This window comes from Nematolebias whitei, chromosome 17, assembly GCF_014905685.2.
Source record: "Nematolebias whitei isolate Nwh7 chromosome 17, NemWhi1, whole genome shotgun sequence".
NCBI lineage: Eukaryota > Metazoa > Chordata > Actinopteri > Cyprinodontiformes > Rivulidae > Nematolebias > Nematolebias whitei.
The window spans coordinates 32,357,876-32,373,184 of NC_056514.1; the positions used below are offsets into that span (position 1 = coordinate 32,357,876).

The 15,309-nt window shown below is 38.8% G+C and overlaps 1 protein-coding gene across 1 annotated transcript in view; it reads left to right on the forward strand.

The window, feature by feature from the left end:
• Window positions 1-325: 325 nt before the first annotated feature.
• Window positions 326-15,309, forward strand: part of dock1 (dedicator of cytokinesis 1) — a gene marked incomplete in the record, with an annotated part of 276,885 nt that continues 261,901 nt past the window's right edge. The window contains 1 exon segment of the mRNA XM_037691498.1: window positions 326-532. Coding sequence (XP_037547426.1) covers window positions 490-532 — 43 coding nt within the window.

Genomic DNA, 15,309 nt, shown 5'->3' on the forward strand with positions numbered 1-15,309 from the left:
TTTGCTACTTTGAACTAGCTTTTTGCTACTCTGAACTAGCATTTTGCCATTTTTAGCTAGTGCTTTGCTGCTTTCAGTTATCATTTTTGTACTTTTATCTGATTGGTTTGACTTGTGGTTAGCGTTTCACATATTTGAGCTAACGTTTAGCTCCTTTAAGCTAGTTCGCTACTCCTTTCAGCTAGTGCTCTGCTCCGCTTCTTTTAGCTGCCCAGTTTCCAGTCAGCTGTCAGTTTTTGTGAGAGCAGAGCCAGTCGAGCAGGATGCCTGCAGCATTAACGCCATCAGGAGGGAAAAGTTTTGTGTTCCCTTCCTCCCCCTTGCGGAGCGTCCTGACAGTGGTGGAAAATGGCTGCTCGGAGCAGCTCCCTAAAGCTCGGAGAAAACTGAAAAAAAGTCCACATTTTAAATATATTTTTTAAAAAGTCTCACTTGGCGCTTTTACACGCAGGGAACACGGACAACTCGAGGACGCTTGGACTCTGAAACATGTCTCGCTGGGTGCCTTCTAAGAAGGAAAAGTATGGAGTTGGTGAGTACAGAAAACTCTCGTGCTCCATCGCGAGCTAGCTCGGAGAAGTTGGTGGAGAGATTTCACGACTTCTCTCAGGGAGAAGTTCCTCAGCTTTGACGGAGAAACGCAAATGTTTAGCAGCGTGGAGGCCAGGCCGCCTGTTGGCACGAAAAACAAAAACAAGGATTGTGTCTTTTGTGAGGACTGGACTGGGAATTGTTCGAGGCGCGCCTGTTTCCTGTGTTTTCGGGGCCTGTGCTAAAAGTCTCAATCTGCGCTTCAACACTTTTCATCGATGGCTCGTGTCTAATAAATATTTGTTGCTGTTTGTCATTTAATACCACATCCTCAAATACTTTGAAACTTGGCCGAAACTACACAGACTATACATTCCCTGTTGGCTTCCACTGTCCCCCGATGGAAAGCAGCTACATTGAGACTTGTACTGGAACAGGACACCTATAAGTCTATTAGAAAAAGAGAAATACATGTATTGATTGTGATTAAGATATGTTTTTTTTTTTAATATATGCTGTTGGGTCAATGTTTTGGCAGCAGGAGGTGGAACTACTTTGCCTTTTACTACTATCAAATACAGTTTTATGTACAAGGACATTTGATGGGAATAAAAGGAGAAAACAAAGATACACATCTTTATTCTCAGGATTTAAGTTTGACGATCATTTGTTTCAAAAGCACCAAAGGAAGCGTTCTTTATAAGCTCTTCGGAGCTCAAGGAAACAAGATCTTCAGCTGCACACTGGTCTTTGTTAGAAAAGCCTAAAATACTGGAAACAATGCTAAAGCAATGCAATAAAAAGTGTGCTTTAGTGATGACGCACTGCAATACAATAAAATACTTGAGTAAATAAGGATCTACAGCAATGGAGTTGTCCCTCGATTATCACGGGGTTATGTTCCAAACACCACCGAGAAAAGTGGAAAAACCGCCAAGTAGGAACACTATATTTATTTTAAGTATTTACTGTATATATATATATATATTAGGGATGCACGATACTGGATTTTTGGCCGATATGTTAAAACTTATTTGGCCGATACGATAATATTTTATATACTTTCCTTTGTCGGAACATAGCCTTCTTATTTAGGCTTATTTGCTACAAAAAATGTGTAACAGCTGTAAGAGCTGGTGACATATATTCAGTAACAACCATATGCATAGCACTTTAACTTTTATTGAATGAAAAGTGTTTATTATTTATTAGCACTGGTCACCTGCGATGCTGTCTCACTTGTGGAGGCTTGTTCCAGCTTCCTGGCTGCAGTGTGGGATCCTCTGCACTCCTGTGCATGAAGGACAGACTTTTTAAGTTCAAAGTTTTTGTCTATCCATTGTGCCGTAACACTCGTCATGCTAACGGGGCTAACACGACGTCCAAACGTCTGTGGTAAAACTCACCAAAGTGCTATCGGCTATTAGCTTCTCAACGACGTTGGAAATGACGGCTTGTTGCTCGGGTAAGGCTACTTCGGGAAATATCTCTGACTGGGGACGATGTAGAGAGGCTCAACGTAGTCCAAAAATCTTCAGAATCCGAAATCCTCAACGAAAAAAAAAACCTTCCACACCGCCAACATTTTAAATTTTCCTCTCCGCCATGATCAGATCAGGCAGGCGTGTGTGACGTCATCACGTTGTGCTAGCGATGCAGGCGTCCTTGTCACTGGGTTTTCATACAAAAACAGTATCTTTTATATCGGTGAGTTATTTTGATGTAATGGCCGATGTCCGATATTGAACTTTAACGCTAATGTCGGCCGATACTGATACCATGCCAATAATATTGTGCATCCCTAATATATATTTTAAGGCTTTATAACCCTTCTCACACTCTTGCAATGTTCTAAACTCTTCAACTTATGTAATTTTAACAACATACGTATATCAAAGTTCATGCCCAATCATCCAGGTACAAAATTCAATAATGGTCAATCAGCTCATCTAGACAGTTTCTTTTTTGGGAAAGATGTTTTGCCCTCTATCCAGAGGGCTTCATCAGTCTGAGGAGTACAAGTACTGTACAGTACTGCAAAATTTTACATGGGTACTGTACTCACCAGCTCTGCAGACCAAGCAGCTCGGTTCCAGTCGGGCTCAGTTCCGGTTCGACAGGCCTACCCTGCAGCGACGAAGCCCCCCGTCCAGGTTGATGTGCACGTGGATAATTGAGCTTGAGGAAGCTTCCGGATTATTTGTGACTTTCCTGCCAGTTCTGTGAGCTTAATAGATAGATCATTACTTCTGACTTTGCGTTGCAAAACTTTCCCTCCATTTCGTCAGAAAGCAGTGGCCGGAAGCACTGTTGGCTTCTGGGTCGTGTAGTTCTTTTGACCTGCGTTACTGTGTAGGCTTATTGAAAGAAAACTACAAAATGGCAGCACCTGTCCAAAGTGTTATTTTTTCCTCGTTAATTTTTTTTATCCCATACGTCCCAATCACGTGATTAATATTAAAGCCGACAATCATGTGTTGTGTACAATCTTTACGTTGAAGAACCGTGAAAGAGCGAGTCCGCGAAAGTGGAACATCAAAGTAGCGAGGGACTCCTGTACATGTTTTAGTCAAACATTGAAAATAATGTTTTGCGCAGTCCATGCAACATTACAAGATGTTAACACTCAAGTGTTCGCGTTAGGGATGACTCTCACCTACTAGCACACCAAACTTTAGCTCAACGTTTGTAAAATTCACCGTTACAGCCATTTTTGTGTTGGCTAAAGTCAACTAGCTGTAGTAGACATATTCAATTGGTTTGTCTTCTAAAGCTAATCAGGTCTAGTTTTACATCCAATAGCAACTGTCTGAAATGTTCTTAATCTCCATTCAATGCGTCCGGAAATATTTTGCTAACAAACAAACGGGGTTGACTCCAACAGGTTAAGTTTTAAGCAAAGTTCTCGCACAAAGTATAAAGTTAGGAGTGTGAATAACTCTTAGTTACTACCTCAACAAATTTTATCTCAATAGCTGGAAAATTAGCTGAGTTATAGCCATTTACGTGTCCTGAGGTTGATTAGCTCTGGTGGCCATCTTGAATTGTATTAACTCCAAGTTCATTAGTTTTTGATAGAGGTTGATAGATGCAGTTTTTCTTTGGCCGATGCCAGTTTTTAGAAATCAAGGCAACTAACTGTCAGTACATACAACTATTTTTTTTTTTGGGCCAATATGACAATAATTGCTTAACTTAAATAAACATATAATTAACAGCTTTTAAAATAACTTGAACTGTTAAAAATAATATGTGGGCTACAGTAAGCAGGTTGTAGAATCCGCTTCTTCATTTTCCTACTAATTAATTAAGTACAAACATGGCTGATTGCTGATTTTATTTTTTTAAAGTGGCAAATATCTACCAATTAATTGGCCTGTTTCTAGTTGTAGAAGTACAGCCAAAGGTTATTTCCTGATAGTTTCATTTTAAAATCTTCAAGTGGTTCATGAGATTTTTTTGGTAACCAGCAAAGAGACTCACACAGTCAGCGGTGGAAACATCATCACCTACCTTTGCATTTTTGGCTTTGGGCAATAATAAAGTTACCAGTAGGTACTTTCCATTTGCTCATCCTTGTCATGCTTTTTTGTCCACAATGACAGACACTTTCTTGTTGTTTTGTTTTACAGTCCTAGTTAACGTTTTAAAAATACTTTATCATATGTAACGCGTTATGAAGAAACAAGCTCATAAACCACCCCGATTAAAGGATTAAAGGCAGAACTGTTTCAGCTTGTAATCTGTGTGAAGCTTTCCACAACCTGTAGAATACTGGCAGACTTCTAAAAGGATGGTGTGAAATGTGAGACTAAAATAATCACAGTCAGACATTCCCTCTGTGGTGCGTTTGAGTGCCTAAACAACAGAGTAATTGTACTAAATCGGATTTTACTGGAGCTCTCCTGGTTCAATTCGCTCAACTTTGTAGCCAATTTCTTATATTTTCCATTAAAATTGGGTTTTTATTATGGTTTATTATTTTTAATGCTTGTGTTATAGCTCACTGTGTGCACACTGAGCCCATTTTTTGTCCATTAGGGAGCCTAAAGGTTTGTGACTGTCTGAAGGTTGCTGATGCTGATTGATGGATGATTTCAGCAGGTTACACTAAAGCTTTGCCTGGCGTCCCAGACTGCATGCTTTTAAATGAGCCAGTTGTGTGTGTGTGTGTTTCAGCTGCACGAGAGGGGAAAGCATTCACCTGTCATGCTAATGGCTTTCTCCCCATTCTCACATCAATTGAAATGACAAATTTCTTAAAAAAAAAAAATCACACAGTAAATTTTTGCAGGGTTCACTGAACACAACCTCGGATGACTCATTAGTTGAAAGAGACTCAGCTGCCACGTCACGGCTGCTGAGGATTGGTGGGGTGCACAGCCGCTGCACTTTTAATACTTCATGTGTTGACCAAGTAGTACTAATGAGCACTCCGTGAGACCTCTCAGGCTGTTGGTGCTCATTCTGCATCTATTTCTGTCTCGACAAAACTTTTGTCTCGCCATTTAACGGCTCAAATATTGGCCCCAATGGCTTTGTTAAGAGTATGGGGTGAAAAAAAGTCTCTCCTTTGAGGCTCCTGCAGTTGTATTAGAAACACATTTTATTATAGTCCCTGTCTAGCTGCTAAAATAAACAGTATTGTTATTGAATTTGCGTAAGGGAGTTGTAGCAAAGAGATATTCTGTAATAACCAAAAAAACATTACTGGGAAAACTACCGGTATATGATCTACCACTGTTGTTTTTAGTTCCCTGGTGGTTGCTATGTTCTCTGTGTGGCAGTGAAAGCTAGTTTATTTTCATCTTTGGTTTGCAAACTGCTTTGGGTACTAACAAAACTAGTTTTTTATATAATATATACATGTATCCAGGCATTTGTTGACGAGTTCACAAAATGCTAGAAAGACATAGAAGATCATTTCTGGTTTCAAAGTATATCTCTGTTTTAAAACAGTTGTTGTTTCAAAGCTAATACAATTTCCCATTATTTTATTCCTGAGTTTTAAACTGTTCCTAATAAATCATCAGAAGCTGAGCAACACTTACCCAGGTTACACTCTTCTTTCGGTTGATGTGAACTCTCACTCAGCTGTGTATGATGGCCAAAGAAAGGGAACCCATTTCAAGTTTTCCCCATGTTTAAAAAGATCATGTGGCTTGTTGTATAGGGCAATGAAAATACAGTAATCCCTCACTTATCACGGGGGTTATGTTCAAGACACCCCAGCGATAAGTGAAAATCTGCAAAGAAGGGACATTATATTTATTTTAGTATTTGAATGTATTATAAGGCTTCAGATCTCTCTTGTAAATGAATCCTCGTGGCTCAATGGGACCAACCTGTTTAAATAAAGGTTGAATGAAAAATAAACCCTTCCCACACTCTTGTAACGTTCTTACCAATGTTGTAAACTCTAAATGCTCTAAAAGAGCACAGCGAAAGTGAGCAGACAGACTGATGCTACGGTTATTGAGCCAATCAATGGTGCCTGGGACGGACTGGCCATTGGGAGCACCGGGACATTTCCCGGTGGCCTGACCCGCTCAGTGATCGCCAAGGAGGACTAAAGGCTTGGTTCGGGTCACGCTTGATTATTTTTAATAAACAGTCCATGCCGCTCACTCTGGTATCCGCATCACTGAAGCTCCCACATCAGCGATGGGGAAAGACGGACCCCGCCCCGTTCCCTCCTTTCTCTTTCTGAGGCTGTCTGTCGCAGCAGAGCAGAGACACACAACAGGTTGTGCACCCGCCTATGGTGTGTCTCTGCTCTACTGCGACAGACAGCCTCAGAAAGAGAAAGAGTGGGACCCCTCTGTGATCACTGAGCAGGTCAGGCCACCGGGAAATGTCCTGGTGCTCCCGATGGCCAGTCCGCCCCTCATCACAATGCTCTTGTTGGTCGCCTTCCATAAATCAGCCAATCGTGTGTCGTGTACAATCTTAGTTGGAAACCCGCGAAACAGTGAGACTGCGAAAGTCGAACCACGAACTAGCGCGGGGGGACTATATACAAAAAGCCATGACTAGGCTCCTATCCTTCCATCAATCCTTGCCTTAGGGCCCAATTTTCAAGCAAAAATTGAATTTTTACCAACAAATTTGAGTGTTTTCATTCATAATCTACGACTGTGTTGTGGAGGTAACTGGTCAAGGAGGGAAACGTGACATCCTTCTCCCCAGCAACATAAATATTCATTTCAGGTTGTTGGTTCACTCGCAGATAGATTTTGCCCACAATCCCGTGTTCAGTTTAATAAATAAGTAGCACTTCAGTTGCATCCACTAAGTGCTTCTGTCAAAGCGAGGACATATGATTCTCCATTAAAAGCATAATAACCCAGCTTATTCAACTTTATAGTACACCTCACCTAACTTTTATCACTTCTTCTTTTTGCCTTTTAACCATTTATGAGATGTATTTTATTGTACAGGTTTTACTACAGTTAATAAGTTTACACAAGAACAGGAACATAAATAATCAGTTAAAAAGTTTGCCATTGGTATGACAGCTTGTGGGAAATATTCTTGACCAAAACACAATTAGTCTGCTAGGATGTGAACACTGTAGCTTGATTTTGAGAACGCAGGTAGAAAATAACTTAAATATTCCAAATCCTGACCGAGAGTTACTTTTTCTTTTTTGCTATTCCTTTTGAGAACATCTGTTACCTCGAGGCGATTGTTTGACTTTTGTGTTTCAAACAATATCTTCAATACCATTGGCATTTTCAAAGTGCAGCCCATCTGCTCAGGTGTATTTTAGCCAGTCCAACCAAAACTCACAACAGCTTTTTAGGAGGAACTCAAGACGTAAAACAGTTTTTATTTAAGTCTCCTGTTGAAATCATGACAGACGAGCTGAGCCAATCATTTGTCAAAGCCATGTTCGTTGAACATCATATCTCCCCTGACCTTGAGCTAATTTCATTACCCATTTTCCTTTTCTTGACACATGTCAAACAGCTCAGCATAAATTAAGGAGATCTGGGTTTTTTGAAGTCTACTTATTCTTGTGGCTTTTCCAAAGTGATTCACCGTGGCCCAGGGGAGAGTTGTTTAGCCATCTCCGACTTCTGTGATGAATTAACCGGAAATGCCTTTTGATGCAAACTTCAAGTGTTGTCTCATTAATTCTGTTTCATTGGGATGTTGCTGTTTCTTAAGGGAGACTTCAGAGGCTTGCGGTTCTAGAAAGCAAACCAGGGAACACTAAGCAAAAAGATTTAACTGAATCTACACATCACTTTTGAGACTTTGGCACGGATTGCCCATGAGAGCATGAGCTTTCATGTAAACCGTCGTACTCTCACTCATTCCTTTCCTTTCGAGCTTTAAAAGAACCTATTATAATAACATTTTCAGAACATGAAACGCTGAATTTAAAAGACAGCTCAAGTGCACACGGCTATCGCTTCTTGCTATGGCACAGTTTTAGGTTTGCCCATAGAGGAAATGCTGCTTCCTGAGTGTAAGATCACTGGCTGGCAGCTTATCCAAAAGGACAGTTGGTCACACACTTAGCTTTAAATTATAGCTGCTGTGTGGCTATGATTCACATTTTTAATCTGGTGTGTGGCGGACTGATGACCAGCGACCTGACAACTTCAGAGGACTCTTGTTCGGTGCAGGTTAGCGCCGACTAAAACGCGGGGCAGAAAATAAATACAGACGCACTCCTCTTAAGTCAAGCCGAAAGTAATTTGTTTAGCCCCTGCCCTGCATTTGAGACAATCATCTCCCACCCACAAGTAGTAGTCTTACAAATATACCTGCAATTAAAAGGCAGTCTTGGTTACTACATAAAATCTAACCGTATATGTTAAAAATGGCCTGTTTTTATTTTATCCTGCTTTCGAACCCTGATGCTTTTTTTAAATGTTAAAAAATAAAGGCGTCGTTTTGATGAAACCTTTAACTTGCTTTTCTTTCACTGCATTTCAAATGAAACTCGTCTTGACTTAGAGTAAATATGAAAGCGTTGTTTTCGTAACAAAGCTAAAGTGACACAACCTGATTCAGCTGTGTTATTAGAGTGTAATAAAACGGTTAACGGGCAGAGGATGAAGAGCTGATTTTTTTTTTTCTATGTTGTGGTTGTACGTTATTTTGCTTTGTGGTATTTCTGAAGTGTGCAAAAAGTTGCACAAAGTTGTGTGTTAGCGTTTTAAAGTCTCACACGTCCTTTTTCAACCTTTATTTAGACAGGTAAATCCCATTGAACTTCGAGTATTCATTTACAAGAGAGACCTGGTTTCAACAAAGAATGATGACAACAAAGTTTAGAATCCCAGCTTGTAGATTTAACAGATTTAAAATTAATTTGTCCCTACATCAATCAGATTGTTAAACAAAGGAGGTAGATAGTTTTTTGTTATGCACCGATGCTCTGGTCTCATTGTTGTGTCGTTTACTTGCAGGAAGTATACATCTAGCTATCTAGCTATCTATCTCTATAAATATCTTTCTCTCTCTATATATATCCATCTCTCTATATATATATCTCTCTCTCTATATATATATATCTATCTCTCTCTATATATATCTCTATATACGTATATATCTATCTCTCTCTCTATATATATATATCTCTCTCTCTCTATATATCTATCTCTCTCTATATATATATCTATCTCTCTCCCTCTATATATCTATCTCTCTCCCTCTATATATCCATCTAGCTATCTATCAAAAAAAAAAGTACCAAAAACAGCTAGATTATAAGGTGAATGTAGAAAACTAAAAACAGGAACATGTCTGTATTGGTCCCTGCCAGGAGTCCAACATATTCTTAAAGCCACTTAGAGAGGTCGAGAGCTTCAGGTCTTTTTGTAAGATATTCCAGGAAACAGGAGCGGAGTAGGAGAAGGCCCTTTTGCCTAGTTCAGTCCGCACTGAGGGAACACTGCAGGTAATAATGTCCTGAGAGCGCACGCTGTAGCTGCACTCACGCAGAGACATGTAGGAGGAGATGTATGAAGGCAGCAGATCAAGAAGTGATTTAAAGATGAAAATGTACCAGTGGGAGAGTCTGTGTGAAGTTAATGATGACCAGTTAACCAGTGAATACAGGGCGAAGTGATGGTACGACAATCACAGCCAGTTATGAATCTTAGTGCACCATGATAGACAGCATCCAGCATCCTTCCTCTTGGTTGTGATGCCTATTGTTTGTGTCACTGTGATGCTAAGAGATGTTGGTGCTCGTGGGAAGGGTGCATCTCTTTTGAACTAGGTCTCTTGTAAATGAGTCCTCGAGGCTCAATGAGATTTACCTGTCTAAATAAAGGTTGAATGAATGAATGAACTAGTCTGAATGCTAAGCTAATACATGTAACTCCATCTTTATAAGTTGCTGCCTTGCAATTTTGGATTATTTGTTTTCTAATGCTTGCACCACTTGCAACTTTAACTCACCAAGTTTGTTCTTACTGCGATGCCCCTCAAATCTGTTAAAAACTTCCTGTCCCTCCAAAATAAATGATGTAAACTTAAAATAGGTGCTATAACATCTGCTGGTGAAGATTCTCAGTCATCCAGGACATGATAAATTCAAAAAATGTTCAATACAAAGTACAATACAAGTGCTATAACATCAACATTACGCCATGAGATCTTCATAAAGTTTGTGATAAATATAGCATATTTTGTATTACTGCAGTTTGCATGTAGCCACATTTATTAGTGGAAACAAATAAAATAATATTTTTATTTTCATTTTCTATGAGCTATTCAGGATGACACGGTGAATCTATTCTTACAAGAGAGATATTAAGTTTGCCAAATATAGTATTATTAGTATTAGAGGTGGGTACTCATGCATGTCTTAATTAATGTAGCACAAGTGTCAGCACAGTCTTAACAAACCCTAATCTAGAAAAAGATTTAGTACCGTTGCCTAATTCATGTCTATCCTTAAAAAATGACTGTCCACATGGTTGGGACTTGCGGTAAACCAAAACTTACCTCCCCAGTTCCTGCAGCTGAAAAACCTTGTATTGTAACAGAGGCTTAGGATACAGTAATTTAAGCGGCTGCTAATTCTGCTACCTCGCAATCTTATTTCTTAATTTTACCAGCCCAAAGGATCAAAATTGAGGAAGATGCACGTATTCTAATAGTAAAGCTGAACTCACCCGGTTCTAGTTTATAACCCTTATAAACCCTTATAAACCACAATATCAGAAATGGATGCAAGGACTGTATTTATTTTTCTTGGGAGTGTGGGGTGTGTATGATAGATGTGTTAATAAAAGAAGTAACTGCCTAATAAATTAGTTTTTTACTCATGCATATTAGGAGCTCTTCAGACTTCAAAATTCTCAGATTTTTGTCACTTACCGTAAATTGACCTCAGATCGGGGTGTCCCGATACTAGTTTTTTTTAGAATTAGTACAAGTACTTCTGTTTGTGTACTTGCCAATACCTATTACCAATACCAGTGTTTCCCCTACCATTATACAAGCAGGGCGCCCCGCCCTATCAATAGAACCAAGTGCCCTGCCTCCCAAACCAAACCAACCCCCACCCCCACATGGTTGACAACTGCTGGCGCTAACGTAGTGCTAAGCAAGCGGTGCGCAATACAGACGCGCTAGCTGAAAAGCTAGGCAGCGTTTGTTTACCTCACGTACACCCCTCCCCCCGCTGCTCAAAAACAAACAGCGCACAACACAGACATGTCTCGGTCTCCACTGTGTCCACCCCCCACCCCTGTCGACAAAATCACGGAAGAGATGAGTGCCCTGCCAAGGCATGTAATGTAGGAGAAACGCTGAATACTGAGTAGACAATGTTAGTAATTAACCATTACACAATGATTTTAGAACACTTTGTTTTTTTATTAAGAACAGCAAATAGCTGTCTTAACATCACCTGTGTTTGTTATAAAATACCTCTATAAACATATACTCTATATAACTATAAGTTCTAACTCTACATAACAACTTTTTTTTTCTCAGTTGCTTGTGAAGTGGAAGAGGAAATGACCTCACTAAGCATAAAAGTGGTATCGCTCTATAGTATTGGGGTGTTTTTATGAATTCAAGTAATTGAAGCTGGTATTTGGACACCACTAATTTTATATACTAATGCAAACAAACACTGATAAGAGGTATTAGATCTATGTTGAGTCTTTTAGATAGGAGGAATCATAAATTAATCTTGTATCACTGATATCATAAAATAACATTTTCCACCCATGAAATGATCCCAGTAATATTGTGAATGGTTCGTTTCAATGCAGCCCTTCTTTAAACCCCGTCAAGCCAACAGTTCTGGTATCAGATGACTTATACCAACTGTATGGGTATAATATATATATATATATATATATATATATATATATATATATATATATATATTTGGCAACTAAATACTAAGATTTCAATTTTATGATTATTAAGTTTTCACTTTCAAGGTTTCCATTAGATGCTGTTCCTCAATCCTTGTCAAAACCTCAGACACCATCCTCATCTTTGCTCTTTTGAGGTCATTATGACATCGCTCTTATTAATTCTGAAAGAGAATTATGTATTAACTGTGAGCTGTGTTGCTTGCTGAGCCACTTCTAATAGTACAGTTCCCAATGGCTTGCTGTGAGACGGTGGCTAAGACAAATGACAGCTGGCCTATTTAATCAGCGCATAGCTAAGTGGTTCCACTCTATTCCTTCTTGGCTCAACGCAGAGACAAAGCTAAGACCCCGTTTACATCTTGCTTCAACAGTCGATGTCTATGGGGAGTTACAGAAAAAAGTCAGCATCGTTCAAGTTAATATATTTACGCAACTGGGAATGTCATTTGCCTTTAGTAATTACTGTGCCGATCAATCAGATATTGGATTCTACAACCCTATATTTTTCTTTTTTATATGACACAACATGGAGATGCGTCAGTTGACTATAAATAATTGGGAAGGTGCTAAAAACAGACTGTCTTGAATCTGAAGTGAGTCAGCGTCCTGTTAAACCAGTACCTATAATCCTTTTTGGAGCTTTTTGCTTATAGTTTTGGTCATTTTGGTTTACACAACAAACCCCGGAGACGGATGGATCTCACAAATATAAACATCACATGCCTGCATGTTTATTATGAAAAATGTCTGTCGCAGAACCCAAAATGTAAAAAACCCAGAGTATTCTCACCAAGCATCGCCTCAGAGTGAATAAATGTGACAACGCTGTGATATGAAAACAAAACAAATCCAAAAATACCTCGTGGCTGTTTGAAATATTTGTATGATTGATTGTCTTGATGATGTTGGCGAATACTGTAGGACTTTACGGGTTGTCGTCGTGGGTGAAGTTGACACAAATAGACCTGAGAACCTTTATGGTATTTGACAGAGATTGTGAAACATAAAAGGTCCTGTTCCTCTTTCTCGGTTACGGAGATCTTTGCATCGATTGTGGACGTTCCGAGCATCTTGAGCTTTGGTCTGAAAAGAATCCTGCTGTGCCGCTTCGGCTCGCTTGACAGATGAGTAAAGGTGTGCAACAAAGATTACAGATTTAGACGTGTTCTTACACATTTACATTCAGTTAGTTGGATTTTGGACGTGAGAACCTTCAGCAAGTCTGCACTTTTACATTCTCCAGTTGCTGTTTTAAACACATTGTGGGATATTGTTGTCTCAATCAGAAATCAGTGGAACATGATCATAAATGCGCTTTTATGAAACAAAATACAAGTTTGGCAAAGTTTATTTTACATGAAAGGGTTATGAGGACCACAAAGTAAAAAAACAAACAAACATATGTATATAATACCTACTCTTAAACCAATGCCTTTGCTGTTTTTATTGTAAATAAAAATCTGGTTTAAATAAAAGTAAACTGCCTTATTTGGGATGGTTCTAATTGCCTTGTGTGAAGTTTGTAAAATTAACACTATTGGATTTACTACCTTCAAAAAGCAATCTTTAATCAGATCATCCGCCTTCTTGGTAATTTTTGTTAAAGTCCATCAAGGAAATTAAAAGGTCTGCTTGTTAACAGAGTTTATTTTTCTAAAATGTAACTATTCTTATCAATCTGGATCAGAGCTTGTATAAAGTTTTTCTTGGTAATTCTACCTCATTGAACATGTATGGAGCCAAACGGCTATTTGAGTCTTTTATTTTCAATCTGGGCAATTTCTTTTTTTTAATTAAAGGTTTATTAAAAATAACAGCTACTGTCGATACCGAAATAACATTCAGAGTTGGGTGAAATTAGATCATTTTCACAGCCTCTGTAAAACAGGCTCATGAATTGAACGTCTAGTCAACATTTTTTCTTTGGGGTTGGAAATGAAAATTAATTCAACCTTTATTTAGACAGGTAAATCCCATTGAGCCTCGAGGACTCATTTACAAGAGAGACCTGATTTTAACAAAGAATGATGACAACAATGGACAACAGCGGCAACAATAAACAGTTATAAAAAGTCATACTCCAATTTTTTTTTTTACAAAGATCTATTAGAAAACCAAACTAAACTTTTTATTTGTCAATTCCCTAATACAGCCAATTTGCTGCTCTTAAGAATTGCGTAGCATTTTTGCTGGATTTAAATATGTAATCCTTTAACTTTAAAGTACTTGGATATGTCTAACGAGTCAGTTCCTCTGGATGGATTCTTTGTTGAAATAATGTTTAGTCTTTTATCCAAAAGACTTTTTCGTTCTGAGGAGCTGCAATAAATTCAGTCTTATAAATAGCACTTTCTCATAGTGGATCAACCAGTTTGCTGATGACATCCAAAACTACTTGTTCACATGTAAAAGGAGTACCATCAGCCAAACGACTGATCGTTAGTGCCAGTGGCTGTTTGGTTTCCCCGATGTAAGACTGAGCACAGCCCTTCTGACAATGAACAGCATACACAGTATTACCCTGTTTGAGCCGGAGGACTGGATCTTTGGGTTGAATCAGTTTTTGCGGTAATGTATTTTGTAGGAGTGCACCGACTGCAGTTTTCTGTCCGATCACCGATTTCTACAAAGTCTGACCTGCCAATTCCTATTTTGGCAGATACCGATTTTGTTTTATAAGCGACACTGTCAGGTGTTATAAGGTCACAATGCACCTTCAATTTTCCAATATTATTTTGTTGAAAAACATACCCTTGAACAATATCCTAGAAACAATACAAACTGGTTTTAACTGGCCATGAGGTATTTCTCTGAAATATAAATGAATTTCAGACAATTGTTGTTAAAACAAACAAAAAACAAAATCTGTAAAATCGGTTTCTCATACAAGTATCGACTGATTTCCGATTTCCCAAAATTAAGGAAATTGGGGCCCGATAAACTGGCCGGCCGATTTATCGGTGCACCCCTAGTTTTTTGGGGTTTGAAAGCCACTGGGATGTCATGTTTAGAAAACAAACATCTGAGTTTCTCTGAAACTCCTGCAACATCTGGAATGACCACTGGTCAGGGTCTGGGTTCCTTCTTTTCACCTGAGCTGGCTCGAGGGGGGTTACTTGTGTCTTTAATGTTAACAAACACAAACTGTTTATTCCCATAATTTAAAAATCCTGCATAATATTCACTAGGTTGCTACAGATATAGAGTTGCAATTCAAAGTTTAAATTCTTGTTAAGGAAAAAAATGATCACTTTCAAAAACGACCATTACAATCTCATCTAACTAACCATTACAGTAGTTATCATAATTTTCAAACATTTTCTTTTCAAACAAAGGAAATATACCGTTGTCAATTTCTTTGCCATCATTACATGCACAACACTCCATTTGTAGCGTGACGCAGATAAAGTTCCTA